The following is a 24,260-nucleotide window of genomic DNA, read 5'->3' as shown; positions in this document are numbered from 1 at the left end:
ATGGCATATGGGATGTTCCATGGGAAGGGGAAAGGGAGGGACCAGGGGAGGAGAAGCAGAGGAAGGCAGAAAGAGAAGAGAGAAAATGTTCTGGTGGTGTGTGGGCAGTGGTAGCTTTGCTTGCCAGCCTCAGCAGCATGTTCCAGCACTGCAGGCTGTCCTAGACCCTCATTAAATCATCTTTCTTCTGTGCATCATCTTTCCCTGTGTGAGAGGGGGAACATTTTGGTGGTTCACAAGAGCAAAAGGATAAGGAAAGTGTAAGGATAAGGATAAGGAAAGCCTATACCCATTATACTTTTCAGGGAAAGGTGTGAGACATCTCATCTACAACTCATTTTCTGGTGTTGGCTCTGAAGAGTGAGAGATCTGGGCTTGGTTTGGTTTGTGCCTGAAGTAGAAGTACAGTGGCAAGCGTCATTTTTGGTGCTGGGTTTAGAACCCAAAATTCTTCTTCTGCTCTGAATGATGAAATCCTGGAGAAGGGGAATAAGATTCCTCCTTGTAAAGATTGAATTTGACCTTCCTAGTACAAACACCAGCTAGATCTCTTCACAACATCAGGGGGATCTCTCAGCCCCTTTGACACTTCCCTCAAAAAGATAAAAAACCACTCACACGCTTCCTTGGAGCAGCGTGGGGTCTCAGATCTGTCAGCTGCAGATCAAAAGTCTCCTAAAGAGGCTCATTACATGAAACACTCCACAGCTGCAATCAGATCCAGATCTCAGCAGATCCAGCTCACTTTTACCCAAGATAACAAAATAGATAACTGACTCCCAACCAGATCTTTTGTTTATGCCAATTTCCAGGAGATGAACATACAAGGTTTCTCTCTGCACTGCTCCTGAGACAAAAGACAGAATCCCCCTCAAAGAAAAGATCCACTTTCCATCAGGTCATTTTTCTGGTGCATGTCTTCATTCACTCTGGAGAAGGATGTTTCTGATGTAGCAAATAAATAATTTTCAGGTTATGAAAACCCTTCATAAAGAAATCAAGTGAAATATTAGGTAACAATTCTGCTTTTCCACTGCCTTCCTCTCAGGTATTGGAAACCCAAGATCATGTTATGCAGCCCAGACTCAGTTATCTGTAGTATCAAATATCCCTGTCACAACACCCCACCTGGCAGAAAAAAACACAGTTTAAGCTGTTTCTTAATAAGAAAATAATGATGTGCTTCCACCATCACTTATTTCCACGCCAGTTGTGCAAGTCAAGCAGAGACAAAAGGAAGAGGCCACAAGATGAACTAAGACAAGTCCAAGTCAACGCCCTAAAGAAAAAAATCCCAGGGTATCACGTTTGAAACTGTAATTCCAATAAGCCTTTTTGGGTTTTTTTCTGTTTTAGTGCCTGTAAACAGCACTGGTTTCAGAGCTGTGTGAGCTGTTGGCACCATGGATTTAATTGGAACATGCAGTTCCATCCCATAGCCCACAGAGCTCTCTGGAGCACTGCCTCTTCTCTAAGTTTTTTAAAGAAATGCTGTTAATATCCTCTGCTCATTTCACACCTCTCCTATGATACAGAGTGCAGAATATCCATAGTTTTAACTTCTCAAGCTGCTTCACACACACTCAGATAACACATTTAAATTTGCTGTCACCCACTCCTAACCCATCTCAGCAAGCTGGGGGTGGGGACTGAGGATGAGGAAATCCATCCCTGCCCGTTTGAGGCGCACACACTCTGGAACACAAACAATTCATGTGAGGAACTTCTCAAAGGAACTCAAAATCAGCAGCTAAAATGTTGAGTGTTAGTGCAGTAAATGCTAATCCTGGCTTAATCTAATTTCTTGGAGACAGTTCTGATGCTTCCACCTCAGGCCCCAAACAGCTTTGGGTTAGTGCAGAAATCAGTCAGAGCTCTGCAGCTCTTTAACCACTGGATCAGCAGTGTCCACTGGCTGCTTTCCTTTGCTAATTCACAGGATTCCTTCTAGAGATGTGAAACTATACCAAGAGGTTCTCAGCATGTTTTGACTGCTTTAAACTAAAATCTAAATGACCCCCCTTGCAGCAGTACTGCTCTCTTATTAATTAGTTCCAGCACCTCATAGTTATGATGAGAAAAGACTTGGGGTACATGCTAAAAAGCATCACAAGAAAACACATAAACCTTAAGTGGTATAAATTTATGGGGGAAATGTTGCATCAGCATCAAACTTCCACTTCAGAAATATCTTTTGTCTTCATTTAAATCAGATAAGAATTAGTGCCTGGTGTTATTACTTAGCATTTTAATAAGAGCACTATTTAATTTTAATTTTCTAAGTTGAAGACCATGCAATATACTTCTATTCAGCAGTTTATGATGAGGAAGCTCCACTGGCCTTATTGTAAAGGTAAAACACAGATTATCACCTACATTTCTGCATGTTTAAGCATTTGAACAGTTAATCAGCCCACTGAGGCAATGTCTGAAATCACTGAAGTTTCATATTTTGTATTGCACTATGTTTGTTCTTTTTTCTTTGGTTATTACCGGAGCCATCAAACAACAACAAAAAATCTGGGGTTCTTTTAATTTTAATGATGAAAGTAGATGCTTCATTTACTAGAAAGGTTCAATTCATATTTACTATCTGTGCTCCCAGTTTTAACCCTGCTGGAAGCTTTTACTTCAACAGCCCAATGCTGACATGCACAACTTTTAGAAAAGTGTAACTGCAAACAGAAATTAATGTCTAAAAATGTAATTAAACATTCTAAATTAAGAAGATCAGCAAAGGTGGTTTCCAATGCTCTTCTTTGCCCTCTTTATAATGTATTAAGGTTGAAAAGCACCTCCAAAAATCATTGAGTGCAACCTGTGACCAATCACCACCTTGTCAACCAGACTGGAGCACTGAGTGCTGGGTGCAGTTGTTTTGTGCACAATTCCAGAGATGGTGATTTCACCCCTGCCCTGGACAGCCTGTTCCTGCACTTATCCATCTTTTCCATGAAGAAATTCCTCCTGATGTCCAACCTGAACCTCCTCTGGTGCAGCTTGAGGCCATTTCCTCTTATCCTGTGCCTTGTTTCCTGGGAGAAGGGTCTGATCTTCACCCTCCTCTCAGGGAGGTGAAGACAGCAGGAAGGTCTCTGAGTCTTCTTTTCTCCAATCTGAGCGCCTCCAGCTCCTTCGGAGGACTGACACTGCAGACCCTTCCCCAGCTCCATTCCTTTCTCTGGACATACAACAGCCCCTCAAACTCTTTCTTGCTGTGACAGGCTCAGAACTGGATGCAGCACTGCCGGTGCGGTCTCACCCAGGGCAGAGAGGAATTCACTGGCCTGGTCCTGCTGGGCACACTACAGCAGGCACAGGTCAGATGCCCGTGGTCTCCTGACCCTCTGGGGCTCACTCTGCCTCATGTTCAGCCACTGTGAGCCAGCACTGCCAGGCCCTTTTCCATCAGGGCAGCTTTCCATTCCCTCTGCCCCGAGCTTGTGCTGTTCCCATGCACTGCCTCACCTCACCCTTAAACCACTCCCTCAATTGCCTTATGTACCTTGTCCCTCCATTGATTACGGCTCACCTGCCCCATCCTTCCTTCCTTGCCTTACAAAGCTCTCACTTGCCTTGTCCACCACGCCCACCTTCCCTTCCCTTCCCTTCCCTTCCCTTCCCTTCCCTTCCCTTCCCTTCCCTTCCCTTCCCTTCCCTTCCCTTCCCTTCCCTTCCCTTCCCTTCCCTTCCCTTCCCGCCTGTTCCATGCCTTGTTTATCTGACCCTTCCCGGCCCCGCCTGAGGGTACCCGGACCCACGGGAAGGGCCCCCGGCCCCCTCTGGAGGTACGGGACCCACGGGAAGGGCTCCCGGCCTCGCCCTCCGGCCCTCGCCCCCTCACATCCCCGGCTCCCCTCGGCCGCTCCCCACAGACCCCAAGCCCCGCCCACCCGGACTGAGGCAGTGCCCGGCACCGCCAATCCCGGCCCGTATTTCTCCGCCTCGTCCAATCACGGCCGCCCTGTCAATCCGCCCGCCTTCCCGCCGAGTTCTGCCCGCTCAGCCGCGGCCCCGCCCCTCAGACAGGCCCCGCCTTCCCGTTCGCCCGAAGCGCCTCTCCGGCCTCGCTGCGGCAGCCCGCGGCCGGTGCTTCTGGGGCCCGGGGAGGGCCGGCGGGGGCTTCCCGTTCAGGTCCCGGCTGGGAGCTCTCCCCGGGGAAGGAGGGGACGGCGGGGAGCGGGCGGGGCCGGCTCCCGGAGCGGCAGAGGCAGGGCCTGAGGGGAGAGCGGAGCTCAGGGAAATGAACGGGGCGGGAACTGGCGGGCCGGGACTGGCTGGGCAAGGCACACCCTGTGGCTGTGATTGGCTGAGCTGGACATGCCCTGTGGCTGTGATTGGCTGGGCCGGGCAGCGCTGTGCCGGCCGGAGGGTATAAATAGCGTGCACAGGTAAGTGTCGGTGCCAATGCAGCAGGGCGGAGGCGACTGCAGGTGAGAGCCGCAGCGCTGGGACCGAGGCAACCTTAGAACCCTTCACAGAGCTCTCGACAGCGTACGGGGCAAGGGAGAGGCTGGCAAGGTCTGACAAGGGAAGCCTTACATACTCCTTCCTTGCCTTAATTTTCCTTCCCTTGCCTTGTTTTCCCTCTGCCTCCTTGTTCTACCTTTTCCTAGCCCTTTCTTACCCTGCCACTCCCATCTTGTCCTTTCCACAGAAAAGATGCATTGTTTCTTTGTTCATGTCTAACCGTTGTTTAGGGAGCCACAGGTTTAAAAACTGACCTGTTTTGGGGACATCAGGCAAAATGTGTGGCTCAGCAGGGAAGGGGGCTGGGGCGCAGACCCTGAGCCACACCCGTGACTGAGAGGTCGCTCAGGGAGCCCCACCTGGCTGTGGGGGCTTGGCTCTGCACCTGTCACAGGCGTTGGCAGGGGTATCCAGAGAGAGGAGAAAACATTCTGGCTGCAGAAACATCCACATTGACCTTTAAAGAACAGCTTGGGCTTAACGAGGCAGGTGAGCAAATCTCTGCCCCGAGCAGCAGGCAGAGACAGGAGTCACAGCAGGGGACAGACAGATTTATTATGTTTCTGGGAGCAGCGCCATTACATGTTGCTGGGGATAAGGTCACCCCCTGCAGCCAGAGCACAGAGATGGGCTGGGATGGTTATTCAAAGTGATGGGAACAAGAAGCTGCAGCCAAACCCCCGGGATCTGCTGCCAGCATGGGGTTCCATGGGTCGCTGCAGCATTCGTGCAGCCAGCATCTGCCACAGCCACTTCCAAAACATCTTTCCAGCAACATTCTCAAGGGCCAGGGCCTGGCACAGGAGTCAGTGCAGCCTCTTGGCTCCCACCAGGGAAGGAAGGGCTTAAGACAAGAATAAATACAGCTTTCAAAGTCACCCTGACACCCCACCCACTGCTGCACAGCCTGGTGAAGGTGTTTACAGAAGATCTGTCAGCTGGAATCCAGCAAAGGAGCAGAGGCATCTGAAGGGTTAACACTGACTCGTTCGTATCCTGATCTCCTCCACCAGGCTCTCCCTTCGAACATTGACCTACACAGGGGGAGAAAAATTCCTTCAATACAACTCCAGCAGCTTGACATGTCACCAGTTGTGGCCCTGTGTCTCAGGAGGTCACACCAAGGTGTCCCCAGTCTCTCTACAGGGACTGAATGGGCTGCAGCAGCCACAGAGCTGAACTTGTAAGGGCAGGCACACACCAGCAACCCCAGTAAACCCTCTCCTGCATGATGGTTTTAAGAATGCTGCTCTTCCCACACTTTCCTATTGGCTCCTAAGTTACTGATCCATGCAGTGATCTTAGCTAGTGAATGAGGCACTGATTCCAGTGCTGCCCGTTTTGGGAATCTGTCCTGAGGTAACAGGCACAGAGCAGCCCTGCATTTCAGGGCTAACCAAGCTCTGTCTCACTCATTCCAAGAGTGCCACTGAATCACCCCTGCATGCTCCAGGCTCCTGAACTGAGCAGTTCAAGGAGGCCACATGATAGGAAACTCCCCAGAGCTGGACACAACAGCACTTCATGACTCCAGGAAGCTGCAAGGAACTGGAATATGGGGTGCTACAGAATTTGCTGGAAACACCACTGGGTCTGCAGGGTTGGGCTGCAGGGTCACACAGCCAACCCCACCGTGCCACAGGCCGTACCTCCTCCCTGCTTGCCACGATCCGCAACTTGACGACTCCATCCTTGAGCTCCTGCTCACCCACAATGGCAACGAGAGGGATGCCTGTCTCCTCACAGTACTGCAGCTGATTCAGCAGCTTGGGGTTCTTCTTGTACAGCATCTCTGCCTGGGAGAAAGCCAGAGCACAAACCATCAGACTGGGATGTTTCACTGGAGCCCTTCAAGCAGGCACTGCTGGGCCAGTCTGGTGAGTGTGAGGTTGTGTGGTGGGGACAGGATGGACTCCTGGAGAAGGCTGGGCACCAGCTTCAACAAGACCTTGCAGTTACAGGGCTAACCAAGTCCTGCTGCTCAGCCCTGATTTGGGACACTGAGAAGAGGAAGGCTCCATTGAGGAAGGCAGTGTCTGCTCCCCACCTGCTCCCTGTAACTCCTTCCCACAGCAATGCCAGATCTGCTCCATTCCCAGACAGAGTGAACCAGGCAGCTCTTGGCTTTGCCATCAGCCAGTCATACCTTGATTCCAGCATCCCACAGTTCAGAGATGAGCCTCAGTCGCTCTTCAAGGAGCTTCTTTTGGGCAGAAGCCACCAGCACCTGTGTCTCTGTTGTCCTGATCTTTTCCTCAGAGGCCTGGAGAGGGGACAAGACCCAGAAGATGCCACAGACACACCAAGACACCTGAGATTCCATGAGCAGGATGAGTAACCACTCAGCTCCATCAATCTAGCAGTGAAAAGGGCTGGGCTCAGAGGGATCAACAGCCTTAACTCAGAGTCAGAGAGATCCCACAGATCCCATCCTAGAGCAGAATCAATTGTCCATGGTGCGTGCTTAACACAGCCTCCCTCATGTTTCTCCACACCCAAGGGCCTCCTAAATATCTGCACCAAGCAGTTCAGAAGCAACACACCCAGGAGAAGGTAGACACAGGCAGCTGCCTGCTCTTCAGCTGAGGGTGAAACTATGGGTTAAACAGCAGCAGGCTGAATGCTCCACCAGCCCCTGTGGCAGATGTTGGATACTCCATGTGGCATTTCCCTGCTGCCTTGCTGAAGGGAGAAGCTTTTAAAAGGTCACCTGCAAAGGAACAAACCTGGCCAGGACTGGAGGTGGTGGGGGAGGAATTCAGTTTCTATTTAGAAATTCCAGTTGCGTCTGGCTGCCAAGAGAGAACGAACACCAGGCTTCTGGGGGAGGGGATATGTAGCCCATTTTGGGAGCTTACAAAGACCTATTTAACACCCATTGATTGGAATGGAGAACAGTACAACTTTGAGGACAGGGATGAGGAAAAATCTATCTGGGAAACCCCTAGAGGCACTGCTGTTCCTGCCCTGGAACATGTGGTACCTGTCTGGTCTCTGTAGTGCCACAGGCAGGACAAATGGATGTGTGAGGCTGCTGCCTTACCAAGGAGGATGTGGGCTCACGTGGATGCCTAATGCAGTGGGGAACACTAAGGTACCTGCCCCTGCTGAGGATTAAAGTGCCCCCACCAGCTGCAGCTGGAGAAGCCATGTCTGGGGGCTGTGAGAAGAAGGGTCTTGTTTTGAGTGGGAGCCCCAGATACCACCCACCAGGCCAGAGAGAACTGGAGGTTATATCCTGCTTCTGACTCCTGGTGCAGAGCACAGCAGAGGCCTGGCTGGTTTCTCCAAAGGCTGGGGCAAGGAACACAAACTTCAGCATCTGCTGGAGTGGGGGATTAACCATGCTTAGCTCAGCACCGAAGGCACCCACCTCCAGTCTCTGCTCCAGGATGGAGAAGATGCGCTCGATGCCGATGCTGACCCCCACGCAGGGCACCTTGCGGCCCTTGGCATCAAACATGCCCACCAGCCCGTCATAGCGGCCGCCTCCGGCCACGCTGCCCACGCTGAGCGGCTCCTCCAGGTGCTCGTGGTCCTGCTGCAGCAGCACAGCCTCAAAGATCACCCCCGTGTAATAGTCCAGGCCCCGCGCCAGGCTCAGGTCGAAGGAGATCTGCGGGGCACAAGGGCGGCCCCGTCACCGCCCGCTCGGGGCCCGGCGGGGCAGCTCCCCCTCCTGCCCCACAGCTCCTCACCTTCCCTGTGATGCCAAACAGGGTCAGGTACTCAAACAGCAGCTTCATGTCCCCCAGCCCTTCCTTGGCCACCTTGTTCTGGGATAGCTGTGGGTCCTGGAGAAGCTGCTCGATCAGGTCCAGCCCACCTGTGGGGACCAGCCGTGCCTCAGCTGTGCCAGGGCACCAGCACCGGGCACGGTGCCCCCAGCCAGCCAGGGCTGTGCCCTGCACCTTCCATGCCCAGCCCTGAACAGGGTCAAGGGCAGCACCCTGTGGTGCTCACTCACCGTGGAGCTGCACATACTCCCCGATGCGATCGGCAGCCTCGGGAGAGAGCCCCTTCTCTCCCACCATCTCACTCCTCACTTCTTCCCATGGCACCTGTGAGGGGAGAGAAGGACATCAGCCACTGCACCAGGGACAGGGGCTCTCCTCTGCATGGCAGAATCCCACCATAATGGTTAGAAGGTGGATGAGAGAAGTAGCAGCTCTCAGAGCACAGTCATGTGTGCATAACTCCATTTCTTGTACCTCTGCACAGCCTGTCTGTATCTCAAACCTATAAAAATACCTTTTGATTTCTGACCAGAATCAAATATCAGCACTGTATAACCACCAAGTCTGAGACCAATCTTGCTGCTGTGATTTCCCTAGTTAGGTACTTAGTCATAAATACAACTCAGAAATGTGTTGCTGGTCATGGAAATCACCTGCAAAGGTGTGAGCTATTGCTTGGGTAATGGAAAAAACCCAATGGAACCATAATATACTGCCATTTTCCCACTGACCACGAGTCAGAGAACCAGCATCTTGATCTCATCCAGATAAATCACAAGGAAATTATCCCATCAGAAAGAAGCCCAGCGCTCCTTTCCCACTGCTTTTCTACATTTACACAGCCCCAAACTCCAAACTCTGGTCATGCCTCTGCAATGGATCTCTGCTAACAGGGTTGTGAGTGAGACCCCCTCCAGCTGCTTTCATTTAATCATCTGATGAGTCCTCCACAGGGAAAGGTAGTTCACCCTTCAACAAAGAACCATGACCACATGTGATGACACACAAGCTGCTGTTTTTAACATGCCCTAGCCTAATTTGGTGCAGGTTTTCATGAGCCTGGTTCATAAGCAGCAACACCTTGAGCAGGTGAAGATTTGGATATTGAACCTCCTATGTGAATAGCATTTTTCCCCTCCCACCTTTCTTTTTATCAGGACCTCATGGGATAGTGGATAACAAAACAGAGGATCCACTCTTACTATGTGAATGCTGTGCCCTGCATGTATCCCCTGCAGGGAAAGGTGGGAACAACTGGATGCTTATCAGCATTTTGCAGCCAATTCTCATGGACCATAGCTCATTCACTGAGACTCCAGCAGCAGCAGATGCAGCCTGGGGCTCCAGCCCATACCTTATCCAGCTTGTCAACACTGGAGCAGATGGTTCGGAATTTGCTGTCCGGGACCCCACACACTGCAAACATCCCATCAAGGATGCGCCGGTCGTTCACCTGGGGAAAGGGAGAACATCAGGAATTATGAACTCAAGCAGATGCTTCAGCCTTGTCCTGCTTCACTCTCCTGTAGTTTTAAGCATGGAAGAGAATATAGGAGACGTATGTGAAGGGTTTTTTTTGCTATTTGTAATTTTTGTTTCCCATTCTTGGGGAGCTGAGCTTCCCAGAGCAGAGCAAATAGCACAACTGACATCTACCAAGCCTGGGCAGAGTCATCACACTTCCTTCTAGAGCCACAGACACCTCCACTCAACAGAAAAAAAACCCATCAGGGCCTCTGAGTCCCCTCGTGTGGACATGTAAAAACAGCTCAGGAATGGACCACAGCCAAGGAGACGAATTCAGAGTATTACCTTACACTGTCAGCCTAAAAGAAAAGGGACATCTGGTTATATTAAATCATCAATGAGGATTTATTTTTTCATGACAGTATAGTGAATTCTATAGCTTAATTATGCTCTGTAAGAGTTAAGGCCAAAGACTCAGCTGCATTCAACACTTCCATGGGTAGTGAGAATGTCTACAATTAGTTAGGAACAAAGAAACTGCACAGGAATTTGGAATCCTCTAATATCAACATGAACGATAAAGTGCCTTGTGGGAGACAAGAATAACCACAGCAGGTTATTCTGTTGCTCTCCACTGCAGGAGTGTCTGCACTCTCAAAGGCACCACTGCCCAAACCCAGTTCCTTCATCTCACCCCAGACAGGTGCAAGGGGAAGTACCTGGCCCCTGCTCCATGGGGCTGCAACAGGAACACAACATCCAGTCTGCAGTGCCCAGGAATGGCCCAGCTCCAGGTCCCTCACAGATCCCACTGTCTCCTGTGCATCCAGCACTCCTACCCATTGCTCTACTGCACCTGTGCACCCTTCTCATCCTGCCTCACCTACACATCAAGCACCATCTGCTACCATCCCAAGGGAACAGAGGTGTCTGGAAGCAGATAGCAGGCTCAGCCTACAGTAGGGCACAACTCTTGGTCTAGAAAATGCTTCAGCTCCAAAAATGACTTGGTGGAAAGGCAGGAATCTGCAGGCAATACCACACACACTGAGCAGATAAGGGCAGGATATCCTGGACCAGAGCCTGTTTTACTGCAGGCAGTGAATGTGACAATCACCTGCTTAGATAGATATTAGGAATAAATGTTTTATTATAGAGGTGGTGAGGCCCTGGCACAGGTTATCCAGAGAAGCTGTGACTGCCCCACTCCTGCCAGTGTTCAGGACCAGGCTGGAAAGGTCTTAGAACAACCTGGGATAGTGAAAGGTGTCCCTGCCCATGGCAGGGTAATGGAACTGGATTATATTTAAGGTCCCTTCCAACCCAGACCATTCTATCATTGTAGCTGGCTGCTGGAATTTTGCAAGGGACCATGGTTAGTTCTGCAGAAAACACTGTCAGCTGCACCCTCAGGAAAACTCCTGTCATTCCCAGCTCAAAGCAAATCCAAGTGGAGGTCCAATCTTTAGCACAAGGGGAAGCTTCCAGGCAGAGAGGAAGGACAAACTTCTGGGTCAGGCCTTAGAGTGGGAGCAGGTGCCACTGTGTAAAAGCACAGAACAATGACCACTGCTTCCCACCATGGCACAGAGACCCCAGCCAGTCTCACCTTGATGACAAAGTCCCCCAGCTGCAGGTCACTGAGGATCTCGTGCACGATCTTCAGGCACTCGGCGTCGGGAATCATGGGGTCAAACTGCCCGGCAATGTCAAAGTCCTGGGGGCACAGGAAAAGGCAGTGAGCAATTCAGCACCTCAGCATGGCTGCAGAAAAACACCTTCAACTGCTGGGAACAGCGGCTTGTGTACAAAACCCTACAGAACTGGGATGTGAGGGAGCACTATCCCTTACAGAGTCAATCCAGAAGGGACAGGACGTGGGTTAGGACCTCTACCATGGCAGGCAGCAGTGCTCTCATGTCCACTGCATTTCAAAGAGTTTGTACACTGCAGTTGTTGTGTGATACTCTGAAACAGAGATCCTCAGAAAACAACAAAAAGGAGGAGCAGCAGTAAATAAATAGAATAAAGAAACCAGAAAAAAGAGGAACCAGAAAGAAGAGGGAAAATTACTTCTCATTTGCTATGACCTAAATGCCAAATGTTTCACCTTGATTCTTAGGATGCTTTTTGTAACACACATGCCAACCAAGTTAATGATTAGGGAAGGCAAGAGAAGTAAAACCAGTTTCAACTGCTAAGACACAAAAAGCAATCAGGAACCCTGAGTGGTCTCCACCAGAGATCACCACATGAACTAACACAGAACAACCAAAGCCCAACATCAAGAAGCTTTAATAGGCTGGGATCCCATGATTTGAAACACCATCAACGTTCAGAGAGAAATGAAACACAGAAGAAACAAGAGAGCCCATCTTCAATTCCTGTTTAGGAATCCCCAAATGCAAAGTGTTCTGTGAAAATTTGGGTTCAAGAATAATTTTCATTATGTGGATATATTTCAAGAGGGCTTCACCAAGCTCTCAACATAAACTGGGGCATTGGAGGAAGAGATGGGATCACACAGTTAATTCCTGATTAGCTGAGTGCAATAAGGGCTGATGCAATCCTTGGGAAAGTTGGGTGAGGAAGTACAGGAAGTGTACAGGAAGTCAGGAAAGTGCTGATATCACTGCAAATGGCACAGATTAAATGTCACTGAAAAAAAAAAAAGCCAAAACAGGGGCTGGTGAATTATATTGAAGAAAAGCTGCAGGAAAAGGTCCTAGGCTGAGAAAAGAATGAAAACATATCCAAGGAGAGAAGGTAACAGAGGTAACAGAGCTTGATTTATATGGTCTAAAGAGGGGAAGATTTCTCTAAACATTTTCCAAATGTTTACCTGGGAAAGGGGAAGAATACATATCAAGGGATGATAGCTAGTATTTTAAGAGCTGAACTCTTTAAACTAGAGGAAGGAAACAATCAGATACAAATAAATTTAGCCTGGATATTAGAAGACCGTTTCTAGCTATCCTAGGAGTGAGATCTTGGAGTAGATGAGACAGGAGGCAATGACCCCAAGTCATCTGGAAACAGGAATCACCAAGCCAAAGCTGGAAGGTATTCCCAGGGGCTGTATAATGAAATAGGGATATTCTCAAACAAAATAAATTGTTTGCAATATGAGTCCCTGGGGATTGTGTCAGTAGAGCAGAGCAAAGCTGTTCCTTAGGGCTACCCTGAGAGAGGAACAAAGGAAATTGCTTTGTTACTTGTTCTGTTATTTGGCCTCTGGGTTTTTCCCTTCCTTTGAAGTTAAAACTGACTCAACATGGAAGGGAAGTACGGTATGTTACTGCCTTGCCTGGTTGGTGTGTCCTGCTAACACACCCAGAGCTGAACTGTTTTCCAGATTTGGGATCAGAAGGAAATTCTTCCCCACCACCCATCCAGCAAGCACCATGGGATGGAGCAAGGAGCTGCCCTCCCATGCAGTGCAAAGGAGGTGATACCTGGGGGCTCTGACAAAGTTCCACACCATGCCAGCACTGTGTCACAGCTGTCATACCCACTCTCCCACCCTCCAGGTGTTTTTCACACTCATAAGGACACACTAAGGATCTTTAGTTCTGGGTTCCCACACTGAAGGATCACACTGGTGGATCCTTCAGTGTGGGAATCCAGAACATCCCTCTGGCTGTCCTGGACAGTCAAGATCCCTGCCAGGGGGCTCAGAGACCCTGGCACAGAGCCCAAAACGCCTGTGGGTTTGATTATGACCCGTGGAGCAAGTTACCAACCTTATATGAAGATCAGCAAGCCACAACAGTTTAGGTAGAATAACAGTGAAGTTATCACAGAGTGGAAAAGTAGATTTTGGGATTTTTGCTATGGGGGTTCAGGAGGCAAGATGGAGGGATCTGGGCATGTCCAGCCTTTCTCCTTCTTCTTCTTGGCCTCTATCTTCTGCTGTGATGTTGGCACTTACAGATTGGTTTATAGTAGAAGCTCACTGTCTAACATAAGTGATAGGTATTGGAAAGTAATACCTAAGTAAACATGGTATATGTAAAGTACACATGGTATATGTAGTTTTTAGTATAAAGACATAACACTGCCCCAGGGGCAGGCAGAGTGCCTGGAACTGTCCTGCTGGATGGACCTCAGCAGGGCAGGAGGAAATTTTTTATAGGTAAGACACAATAAACAACCTTGAGACCGAGAACTGAAGAGCCCTGACTCATTCTTCAAGTGCTCAGGCTGGGAAAAGAGACTTTTAACAATCTCGGGGTCGCAGCGACCCAGAAAGGCCCCGAGACTTCAGAGCTTTCCACAGGCACAGGGAAGGGTAACTCAGCTGTTATTTTGACAGTGCCATGTGCCCACAGGCAGTGCCCAGCCCAGCCTGTCCCAGCAGTGTCCCTGCCCACAGCCACACTCACACACTGGTAGAACTCGCGGTAGCGCCCGCGGGTCATGGCCGGGTTGTCCCTCCTGTAGACCTTGGCAATGTGGTAGCGCTTGATGTTGGTGATCTTGTTCATGGCCAGGTAGCGAGCAAAGGGCACCTGAGACAGAGCTAAGGATGGACACCAGAAGGGATCACCCCCCTGTTATCATTCACAGGCAGTGCTGGGTCCTCACTGCCTCCCACCCACCAAAGAACTGATAAGACACAGCTGGATTTATCGCAGCTCCCCAAGGTCTGCACATGCTGCCTCCAAGTGTCCCTTCAGGATTATTCCAGCAGCGCCTTGGCCTGGATCTCAGTCTCACATGGTACTGCAGCAGCCTGCTCTGGGAACCCTGCCTGGGAGAAACCACACTCTACAGATCTTCTGTACTTCCACACACATGGGGCATGACGCTGTGTCAGGGGAGGGTGATGCTGGATGCCAGGAAAAGGTTCTTCCCCCAGAGGGTTGTTGGACATGGGCACAGGTTCCTCAGGGAAGTGGTCATGGCACCAGAACTGAGAGAGCTCAAGGAGCATTTGGAAAATGCTCTCAGTGTCCTGTGCAGGGTCAGGAGTTGGACTTAATGATCCTTGGGGTCATTTCCAACTCAGGATACTCCATGATTCTAAGCATTCCTTCACCAAACAGAAGCAATGCAGAATAAATAACCAAGCAAGGGTTCTGCAGCACTGAACCACACTGCCTGCTCATGCTCTCCTGTCAGTTTGGGGTCCCTCCTCCCCCTCAGGACAGTGCTGCCCCAAAAGGAGGGCTGCCAAGGCCCCTCAGCACCAGCTGTGGCAGGATACTGTCAGGTCATAGCGCAGGGACAGCAGCTCTCCTCCCTGATCCTTTAGATCATAGATGAGCTTCGAGTCTTCACCGTATTTCCCTGTCAGTGTCTCCTACAACAAAACACACAAACAGCATCTTCAGTGACAGGGATCAGCCCTAGAGCACACAGAAAACAAGGAGAAACAGGGAGAATGCCTAGGAAGGGAAGGAAACTCAGCTGTCAGCACTCTGAGCTGCTCAGCCAGCCTGCTGTGTCCTCACCCACCTTCAGCTCGAACACCGGCGTGTCGATGACCTCGGCCCCGTGGCGCTTGAAGCAGGAGATGATGGCTTTGAAGGCCCTCTCACGGATGGCCATCTCCTTGGGGCCAAAATCCCGGGTGCCCTGGGGGGAGGGAACAAAAGGAGCAAAGCACACTTTGGGCTAGAGGCATGACATGAGAAGGATGCTGCCATACTGCTAAGAAAGCCAGAGAGAGCAGCTCCAGACACCAGATATTGGTAAACAGCACTAAAAATGCTGGAAAACATCAGGACACAGCTCAAACAGAGTCTGCCATGGTCTGCAGAGTGAAACCTAAGTCAGGAGTTTCACAGTACAGGAAACAAAGGGGATAAAACAGATCCAGCAGTCAGAATTCAGTGCTTTTGAGCCTGACAGTGCAACCAGCACCTGTCCTCAGCTCTGACACAGACCTGTTAGCCAGAACCCTGCCCAGTGAGCAACCCCAAAGGTGGAAACAGAGCACAGACATACTCTGAAACTGTGCAACAACCATCAGCTCTGCAATTTCCAAACAGAGAGAAAGATCACTTTTCAAAATGCAACACCTGTGAAATGTCTGTCTATATTCACAGGGCCATGCACCCTGTCCATTTCTTTGGTGTCAAGGATCACAGAATTATTTCAATCACCACCGTCATGCTCTCAGTAACATAAAAATCATTGTTATTAGCTAGACCTCCAACTTTCACTTCATAAAACCTGTTAGGCAGCAGGAAGCACTCCCACACACAGATCACTCAGATGGCCTTCAGCTGCCTTTGACAAGCCTGAGATAGGCTGGAAACATAACTGAGCTGCAAAACCCCTTTCTTCCTACTTTAAAACAGTGAAATACCCTTTCACTTTCCAGGCATGACACCACAATTACATTCAACAAAACATATCATAGAGGACATGGACCAAGGGACAGTTTTGAGACTTTTAAATATTGGGAATAAATTCTTCTCTGTGAGGTTGCCCAGAGAAGCTGTGGCTGCCCCATCCCTAGAAGTGTCCCAGGCCAGGCTGGAGGGGCTTGGAGCAACCTGGGATAGTGGAAGGTGTCGCTGCCATGGCAGGGCGTGGAACAAGATGGACTTTCAGGTCCTTCCAACCCAAAGCACCCCATGTGTCTATGATTTCCTGTGTCAGTGGCACCACCATAGCCTGGCTTGTTTGTGAACAGATTCACAACTGTCTCCACAGCACAGCATGGGAGCAGGTGGTCTCTGATCAGCTGCCAGTGGTGAAACATTCAGGTTACAAAGTATTTCAGCAGAAATTGCATTATGGACAATATTTTCAGGGGCCTGGAGGCTGAAAAACTACTTGTAAAGGAAGGGTCCTTCCACAAGAGGACACAAATTCCAGCAGCTGGCCAGACCTGTTCAGTAAATGAGCCCCTCAGACCAAGGACAGATATGAGCCCTCTCACACTGAGGGCCCACAGTAATTAGGAAGGAATTTCCTGATCACACCAGCGGTGGTTGGAATGTCACAGAAGCACCCAGAAGTCTCTAAGGTGTGAGTATCTGGGCTGAATGTTGTCAGGAAATGTCTTCATCCCTCTCCCCCTCGCTGCTAAAAGTGAAAGTGGAAACAGAAATGTGAACAAAGGCAGGTGTGGCCATGCTGGCCCTTGGCTCACAGATGTGTGGGGGTGCTGGCTGTGTGTCTGGGGGAGGACAAGCACACAGAGGGGCACAGGAGAGGGGAGTTACCTTTGGGGTCTTCAGCACAAACTTGTGCTTCCCTTCATCTGTCCCCAGCTGTGCCTTCATCTCGAGCAGCTTTGCCACTTCCTTTGCAATCTGGGGATGGAGAAGGAGGAGCTGGGGATAAGACAACCCACCAGCCCCAGCCCATGCCTTCCCCAGTACCTTCAACCCCAGCACTCCCAGCGCACCTGCACTCCACAGCCACAATACACCCACTGTTCCCAGTTTCTCAGCAACCAGAGGGACATTCCCTGCTCCCACTTCCCATTTCTCATACACGCACCCCTAGCTCAGCAACGCAAACACCCCCACCATTCCCTGACTCCCACGACCTCCATTACCACTCACAGCTATCTCCCCATGCCTATCCCCACCACCACCAGCTCCTGCTTACAAGCACCAGCATCGGCTGTTCCAGCATCCTCCGTTCCAGCATCCTCGTCTCAACCATCCTTCCCTTCAATCCAGCACCGCTATCCCCGCTTCCCACCACGAGTCTCCTCTGCACCCTCAGCCCTTCCATTTCCCAGCGCTGCACTCCCACCCTTCCCGGCCCCTCTTTTCCCAATGCCGCCAGCCCTGGCCCGGGAGTCCCCTGACACCGGAGCCCCCCTCACACACCGGCACTCCCAGTTCTCCCCCCACCCTCAGCCCCGCCGCCCTCTCCCAGCCCAGCACCGGCGCCCGCAGCTCCCTCATGCCCCACTCGCCCGTCCCAACACCGCCCCATTCTCATTCCCCGCCGCTCCCATCCATAGTGCTGCTCCCCCAGCACCCTGTTCCGGGAATACCGGAGCTCCCGCACCTCGTCGGCATCGGCCTTGTCCTGTTTGAGCCTCCGCACGGTCTCCGCCTGGGCCCGCACCGCCGCCTCCTCCGCCATAGCCAGGCCGCGCCCGCCCCGCGCACGCGCAATTCCCGCGCCGCCGCCGCCGCCGCGCACGCGCAGCGCCGCCACCGCGGGGAAAGGAAAGGCGGAGGGCGCGGTTTGGGTTTATTATCGGGGTTTTTGTTTAATGTATAAAAATACAGTGTTCCCACGCGCGCCCCGACCTGCGCGGCTGCTCCAGCCGCTCGCTGTGTCCCGCGGTGATGGGATTCAAGTTCCTCCAGGGCGCCCCGCAGCCCGCCGGCAGCGCCCGGCTGCGGGCTGGGACCGGCACCGGCTGCGGGCTGGGATCGGCCGCGGGTCGGGAACGGCCCCGCTGCCCGAACAGGGTCGAGGGTCCCTTCCACTGCCCCCTCCCTGAGCTGGCAGGTCCCCAACACACCACGGATTCCCCCTCCCAAATCTCGAGTTCCACCTGATCCTATACTTGAGCTTCACCGCATCCATCAGTGCCACCACCACCTCCAGTGACGGAAATGGCCAAACAGGGACTGCAGGATTAGGAACCCACAAACTTGACCTTCAGAGCAGCTAACCAGAAGGTTAACCTGGTGACTGCACCGTCCATAGCTGTCAAAACCATCTTACTCCTCAGTTCTCACTGCCTGAGCCGAGGCAATGAGCCTTAGGCCAGGGGATGTCCCCAGACCGGGCAGGCAGGGAGGGGCTGAGGATGCTGCAGGGTTCCAGCCATGCAGTTCTGCCAAGCAGCTCCAGCCAGAGACGTCCTCAGGGCTCCAGCCTTCTCCTGATCTCATCAATAAGCTTTTCTCTGGGGATATCAACCTACAAAGCAAACAGAGCAGCAGTAGAGAAGAGCACTTTTAAGGACTTAGTGAGGATACCAATGCAGTTTGTGACTGGTTTTCTGGAGTTACCCAATAGATCTGTGCTATGGCCTCCCAAAGGAACGCTGAGGGAAAACCCAGAGCTCTCCAGTGATCTCCAGAGTCTGGAAGTACTTTAAAACCTGGGATAAAAGGGCATTCTCACCTCCTTTCTTGTTGCAACATCTCGCAGCTTGACAACTCCATCTGCCAGCTCCTGCTCTCCCACAATGGCAGCAAGGGGGATCCCTGTGTCCTCACAGTACTGCAGCTGCTTCAGCAATTTGGGATCCTTCTTGTACAGCATCTCTGCCTAGGAGGGAATGGGAAGGGTGAACAACTAACCCAACTTTGCTCTAATGGATACTGCAGTAAAGCACCAAAAACCAAACCCTGCAGCAACCACTTTACTGCTCTGCCTGCCTAGATCTAAAGGTTGGACTTGATGATCTTGGAGGTCTTTTTCAACCTGAATGACTCTGTGAGCTCAGACAGGCCCAGATCTTGGAGAGACACACAACTAATGGGGTTGGTCTTGCTGTGCTACAGCTCTCTTCAGGCTCTCCCTCCCTCACCTGTGACACTGCCAAGCCCAAGTCATTCCTTTACCTTGATCCCTGCATCCCACAGCTCGGAGATGAGCTTCATTCTGGCAGCAAGAAGGTGTTTCTGAGGTGTAGCCACCAGCACTTGGGTCTCAGTTGTTCGAAGTTTCTCCCCAGAAGCCTGAAAGGATACGCATGGGACAATGATGGGAGTGACTCTGTGGGAATCTGCAGCTCACAACACCTCAACTCATCTATCTCCAGACCTTAACTCAGTCACTGACAACCTGGGCACCTTTAATGAGCCCCCCAGAGATTCTGCATTGTGTCACACTGCTTAATTGTGTGCTGCTGTTCCTTGGGGACCCTGGCCAGCCTCCTGGATGGGACCAGGACAGCTTCCCAGTGTCTCCTTTGATTCTTCAGGTACAAGCACATTGCCTAAGCTTCACTTGCAAGGAATCACAGGCTTGGAACCAAACACAGAATGATGAATCTCCACAGAGGCTTTCCTGGGGTTTATTAGAGTGAGTTCACAGCTGTTACCAAATTCATTGCTTCAGAATCCCCAGGACAGAAAACTTCAGTGGCAAGACACAATAAAGTGACTGGGGCACAAAGCTCAGAGGCAGGCCCAGAGCTCAAGGCTGTCTCTAACATTTCCTTGACATCTCCTGAGAAATGCTGCCCTCAGCTGCCTACACCTGCATCCTGATGGGCTGCGTAACAGGACTCTGTCTTTTGTGCATCAATATTTAGGCATGGGAAGCGCCACCCCAAAATTATTTTCTCTTGAGCACTGTGGAGCTGGAGAATAAACAATTATTCTTCCTAGAGCCTTCCCCAACGCACTGCCTGCATCACCCACCTCCAGTCTCTGCTCCAGGATGGAGAAGATGCGCTCGATGCCGATGCTGACCCCCACGCAGGGCACCTTGCGGCCCTTGGCATCAAACATGCCCACCAGCCCGTCATAGCGGCCGCCTCCGGCCACGCTGCCCACGCTGAGCGGCTCCTCCAGGTGCTCGTGGTCCTGCTGCAGCAGCACAGCCTCAAAGATCACCCCCGTGTAATAGTCCAGGCCCCGCGCCAGGCTCAGGTCGAAGGAGATCTGCGGGGCACAAGGGCGGCCCCGTCACCGCCCGCTCGGGGCCCGGCGGGGCAGCTCCCCCTCCTGCCCCACAGCTCCTCACCTTCCCCGTGATGCCAAACAGGGTCAGGTACTCAAACAGCAGCTTCATGTCCCCCAGCCCTTCCTTGGCCACCTTGTTCTGGGATAGCTGTGGGTCCTGGAGAAGCTGCTCGATCAGGTCCAGCCCACCTGTGGGGACCAGCCGTGCCTCAGCTGTGCCAGGGCACCAGCACCTGGCACGGTGGCCCCGGCCAGCCAGAGCTGTGCCATGTTGCAGACATCTTTTTGTGAAAATCTCTTCTTCAGATTTTTTCCTTTCTGAGGAGCTGAGGCCTCAGAAACAAAATGTAAACAATGGTTATCTGCTGCTGTGGAATGCAACAGGTGGATCCGTGATTGGTCTCGTGTGGATGTTTAGATTTGGTGACCAGTCACAGCAGAGCTGGCTCTCGCTCTCTGTCCAAGCCAGCTGCCTTTGTTATCGTTCTTTTCTATTCTATTCTTAGCTAGCCTTCTGAAGAAACCTTTCTGTCACAGACATCTTTTGTGAAAAATCCTTTCTTTAGGATTTTTCCCCCTTCTGAAAAGCTGTGGCTTCAGCAACAAAATGTAAACAATGGTTATCTGCTGCTGTGGAATGCAACAGGTGGATGCATGATTGGTCTTGGGTGAATGTTTGGATTTACTGACCACTCACGGCAGAGCTGTTCTTGCTTTTTGCCTGGACACAAAACTTTGTTATTCATTCTTTTTCTATTCTTAGTTTAGCTAGCTTCTGAGAACTTTCCTCTCTATTCTTTTTAGTATAGTTATAATGTAATATATATATCATAAAATAATAAATCAAGCCTTCTGAACATGAAGTCAACATTCTCGTCTCTCTCTTCACCCTGAAGACCCTTGCAAGCCCTGTAACACCTTTCCTCCTCTTTCTTTTTAGTATAGTTATAATGTAATATATATATCATAAAATAATAAATCAAGCCTTCTGAACATAGAATCAACATTCTCATCTCTTCCCTCATCCAAGAACCCTTGTGACCACTGTCACAGGGCCCTACACCTTCCATCCCCAGCCCTGAACAAGGCCAAGGGCAGCACCCTGTGGTGGTCACTCACCGTGGAGCTGGACATACTCCCCGATGCGATCGGCAGCCTCGGGAGAGAGCCCCTTCTCTCCCACCATCTCACTCCTCACTTCTTCCCATGGTATCTGTAGGGCACAGAATGGCATCAGTTGCTGCAGGATGTTCTCCTCACCCACTGCCTCCATCAGCCCACATGGGCACAACTTGTGTGGGACAACAGTCAGGAATCTTGCTAACCATGCCCCCTCTCTCTTACAGGAATTTTTAACAAATCACCAGGCTTTATTCTTAACCAGGCCCAAGAACTCCTCAAATCCTTTACGGACCCCACCTCAGCTGCTGTGAAACTCTTCTCAACAAGAACAGCCACAACACTGCCCAGCCTAAGACATCCATCCCAAGACCAGAAGTGTCTCCCCATGAGTCCAGTGCTGACCTTGTCCAGCTTGTCTATGGTGCAGCAGGCAGGGATGAACTGGCTCTCTGGAACACCACAGACATCAAACACACCATTCAAAATCCTACGGTCGTTGACCTGGGGGAGGGAGAGGCATGCTAACCTTGGGGGTACCCTCTGATGTAATTTCTTTTTTTCCCAGTATGTGGGAAGTTGCAGCTGTTGGCATCTCCTCATTTCTCAGCACCCAAATTCCATGGGAAGAGAAAGTGTAGAAGTATGAAAACCACCCTGTGACATTATGAATCTAGTCAGCTACTGTAATTCTGCAGACTGTGGTCAGTCCTGGAGAGAACTCTGCTGACTGCAGCCTCAAAAGAGCTCCTGGTATTCCCAGCTTAAGGCATGTCCAAGCCGAGGTCCAGCCTTTGCATATACACCATGAGGAGGTAGGGATGTGGGATGAACTTCTGGGTCTTGGAGTGGGAGCAGGTGCCACTGTGTAAAAGCACAGAACAATGACCACTGCTTCCCACCATGGCACAGAGAACCCAGCCAGTCTCACCTTGATGACAAAGTCCCCCAGCTGCAGGTCACTGAGGATCTCGTGCACGATCTTCAGGCACTCGGCGTCGGGAATCATGGGGTCAAACTGCCCAGCAATGTCAAAGTCCTGGGGGCAGAAGAAGTGATGGGAGCTCCTGGCAGAGCCAGGGGGCCTTAGTCATGCACACTCTGCTGCTCTGCAGCAGCTGGAGAAGGAAAACCCTGCTGGCCCTGTGGCCTTGGTGGCAGCACTGGCACCACAACACTCACGCACTGGTAGAACTCGCGGTAGCGGCCGCGCGTGGTGGCCGGGTTGTCCCTCCTGTACACCTTGGCCACGTGGTAACGCTTCATCTTGGTGATCTTGTTCATGGCCAGGTAGCGAGCAAAGGGCACCTGGGCCCGAGGAGTTAAGGATGGGAACATGGATATCCTCAGAGCTGTAGAAGCTGAACCCCAAAGCCTCCCATCTCCCCTTCCCTTTGTCAGCCGCTTCCCAATTTTTTTCACAACCATGGTGAGATTCCTGGGCTGTCCTGTGCAGGGTCATGAGCTGGACTTGGATGATTATTACAGATCTCTTCCAATTTGTGATATTCTGTAACTCTATGACCTCTAGGGAGATCATCCCCCGGGCTGAGGATGAGTACAATGAACCACCAAAGCTCCTTCAACGCTAGGACAGCTCCATTTCCTCATCCAGACCCACTGTGTGACAATGTCCCATACACAAGGACCCTCTCCTATCATCCCTCCCTCTCACAGTGGGATCAGTGGGAATTCAATGCATGGCACAGCTATGTGGACATTGAAGGAAAGAGATGTTGTTGAGATGTGGAGGTTGAGAAGGCCTGGGATGAACACCTGCAGGTGGCACTAGCAAGGTAGGATAGGCACAGCAGAGGTGGAGATAAAACCAGTACCGTGGAGCATACTGGTTCATGTCCACAGCAGGAAGGGACTTTGCGGTGGGCCTGGCTGGGAGATGGTGTGAAGTCATGACAATGACAGCCAGACCAGCTGGGATGGCCAAGGGGGCTGCCATCACCCCAATGGGACCTGCAGGCAGGCCAGGGCAAGAGCGATCCCTCAAGGCAGAGGTGGCCACTACCTTGGTGCACCACCATCCTCTCAGGGTGCCACCATCCCCTTGGGAGCACAGGATACGGTGAGGTCATAGCGCAGGGCCAGCAGCTCCCCTCCCTGGTCCTTCAGCTCGTAGATGAGCTTCGCTCCTTCCCCGTATTTCCCCACCAGCGTCTCCTGGGGAGGGACACAGGGGCTGGTGACCGGGTGGCTCTGGGCTGAAGGGTCCCCGAGGTGGGGCACGGAGCTCGGTCCCCACGAGCGGGCATTACACACAGACCCCTCCAGCCCCCTCGGACCTGAACCCACCTCCCCGTCCCCCCAAAAAGCACCAAAAGTGAATGCCCAGCTGCCCTCCCCGCCTGGCCGTGCCCCGCACGGAGGGAGCTCCCAAAGCCGTCCCGAAGCCCCGGGGGCGCTCCCCGGTCCCACAGCCCCCGGGCGGGTCCGTTCCCCACACCGAGGGCGAGGAGAGCTCCCGTTGCGCCTCACCCGCAGCTCCAGCACGGGGGTGTCGATGGCGGCCGCCCCGTGCCGCTTGAAGCAGGACACCACGGCGCTCAGGAGCCGCTCACGGAGCGCCGCCTGCGCCGGTGCGTGGTCACGGGTGCCCTGCCCGGGATACAGAGCGGCCGTCAGCGGCAAGGGCGCGGGGGAACAGCCGGTACCCACCGGCGCCACCCCCGCTCCCCGCCTTTACCTTGGGTGTTTTCAGCACCGGCAGCCGCTCGCCGCCCGCCGCCGCCGCCCGCACCTGCCGGTACAGGGCTCCGCGGTCACCGGCCGGCAGCCAGGACCGGGCGAAGCTGCCGCGGTTCCCAGCGAGGCACAGCGGCCCGAGGCGGGGCCGTGCCGGCAGGCAGCGGGCGGCGGCGGCGAAGGGGCCGAGGCGCAGCAT

General features: G+C 52.1%; 2 protein-coding genes across 2 annotated transcripts; both read right to left on the bottom strand.

Moving 5' to 3' along the window:
• Nucleotides 1-5,000: 5,000 nt before the first annotated feature.
• On the bottom strand, nucleotides 5,001-17,776 carry LOC132080354 (histidine--tRNA ligase, cytoplasmic). Its single transcript, XM_059483468.1, has 13 exons — nucleotides 17,658-17,776; nucleotides 16,856-16,945; nucleotides 15,135-15,254; nucleotides 14,884-14,979; nucleotides 14,060-14,185; nucleotides 11,284-11,391; nucleotides 9,562-9,660; nucleotides 8,438-8,531; nucleotides 8,169-8,296; nucleotides 7,844-8,086; nucleotides 6,617-6,733; nucleotides 6,120-6,266; nucleotides 5,001-5,504 (listed from the first exon to the last, which is right to left on the bottom strand). Exons 1-13 carry the CDS (start codon nucleotides 17,733-17,735, stop codon nucleotides 5,445-5,447), a joined length of 1,506 nt encoding a protein of 501 aa, XP_059339451.1. The 5' UTR covers nucleotides 17,736-17,776; the 3' UTR covers nucleotides 5,001-5,444.
• A 63-nt stretch (nucleotides 17,777-17,839) lies between these two features.
• On the bottom strand, nucleotides 17,840-24,260 carry LOC132080353 (histidine--tRNA ligase, cytoplasmic-like). Its single transcript, XM_059483467.1, has 12 exons — nucleotides 24,063-24,260; nucleotides 23,855-23,974; nucleotides 23,444-23,539; nucleotides 22,547-22,672; nucleotides 22,296-22,403; nucleotides 21,770-21,868; nucleotides 21,365-21,458; nucleotides 20,307-20,434; nucleotides 19,982-20,224; nucleotides 19,178-19,294; nucleotides 18,735-18,881; nucleotides 17,840-18,527 (listed from the first exon to the last, which is right to left on the bottom strand). Exons 1-12 carry the CDS (start codon nucleotides 24,258-24,260, stop codon nucleotides 18,471-18,473), a joined length of 1,533 nt encoding a protein of 510 aa, XP_059339450.1. The 3' UTR covers nucleotides 17,840-18,470.

The sequence above is a fragment of the Ammospiza nelsoni genome, chromosome 16 (assembly GCF_027579445.1).
Source record: "Ammospiza nelsoni isolate bAmmNel1 chromosome 16, bAmmNel1.pri, whole genome shotgun sequence".
In the NCBI taxonomy this organism is placed as follows: domain Eukaryota; kingdom Metazoa; phylum Chordata; class Aves; order Passeriformes; family Passerellidae; genus Ammospiza; species Ammospiza nelsoni.
Note: the sequence above shows the minus strand (reverse complement) of the source record. Positions and strands in the feature narration are given on the sequence as shown.

Bases quoted from the DNA above. Each gene is read 5' to 3' on its own strand.
- LOC132080354 (XM_059483468.1), bottom strand. From the start codon at position 17,735: ATGGCGGAGGAGGCGGCGGTGCGGGCCCAGGCGGAGACCGTGCGGAGG. The intron at 8,087-8,168 runs GTGAGGAGCTGT...TGTGCCCCGCAG, and splicing joins TGTTTGGCATCACAGGGAAG to ATCTCCTTCGACCTGAGCCT. The intron at 6,267-6,616 runs GTATGACTGGCT...GCTTTCTCCCAG, and splicing joins TGTGGGATGCTGGAATCAAG to GCAGAGATGCTGTACAAGAA.
- LOC132080353 (XM_059483467.1), bottom strand. From the start codon at position 24,260: ATGCTGCGCCTCGGCCCCTTCGCCGCCGCCGCCCGCTGCCTGCCGGCA. The intron at 23,975-24,062 runs GTAAAGGCGGGG...TATCCCGGGCAG, and splicing joins CGGTGCTGAAAACACCCAAG to GGCACCCGTGACCACGCACC. The intron at 23,540-23,854 runs GTGAGGCGCAAC...GTCCCTCCCCAG, and splicing joins CCCCCGTGCTGGAGCTGCGG to GAGACGCTGGTGGGGAAATA.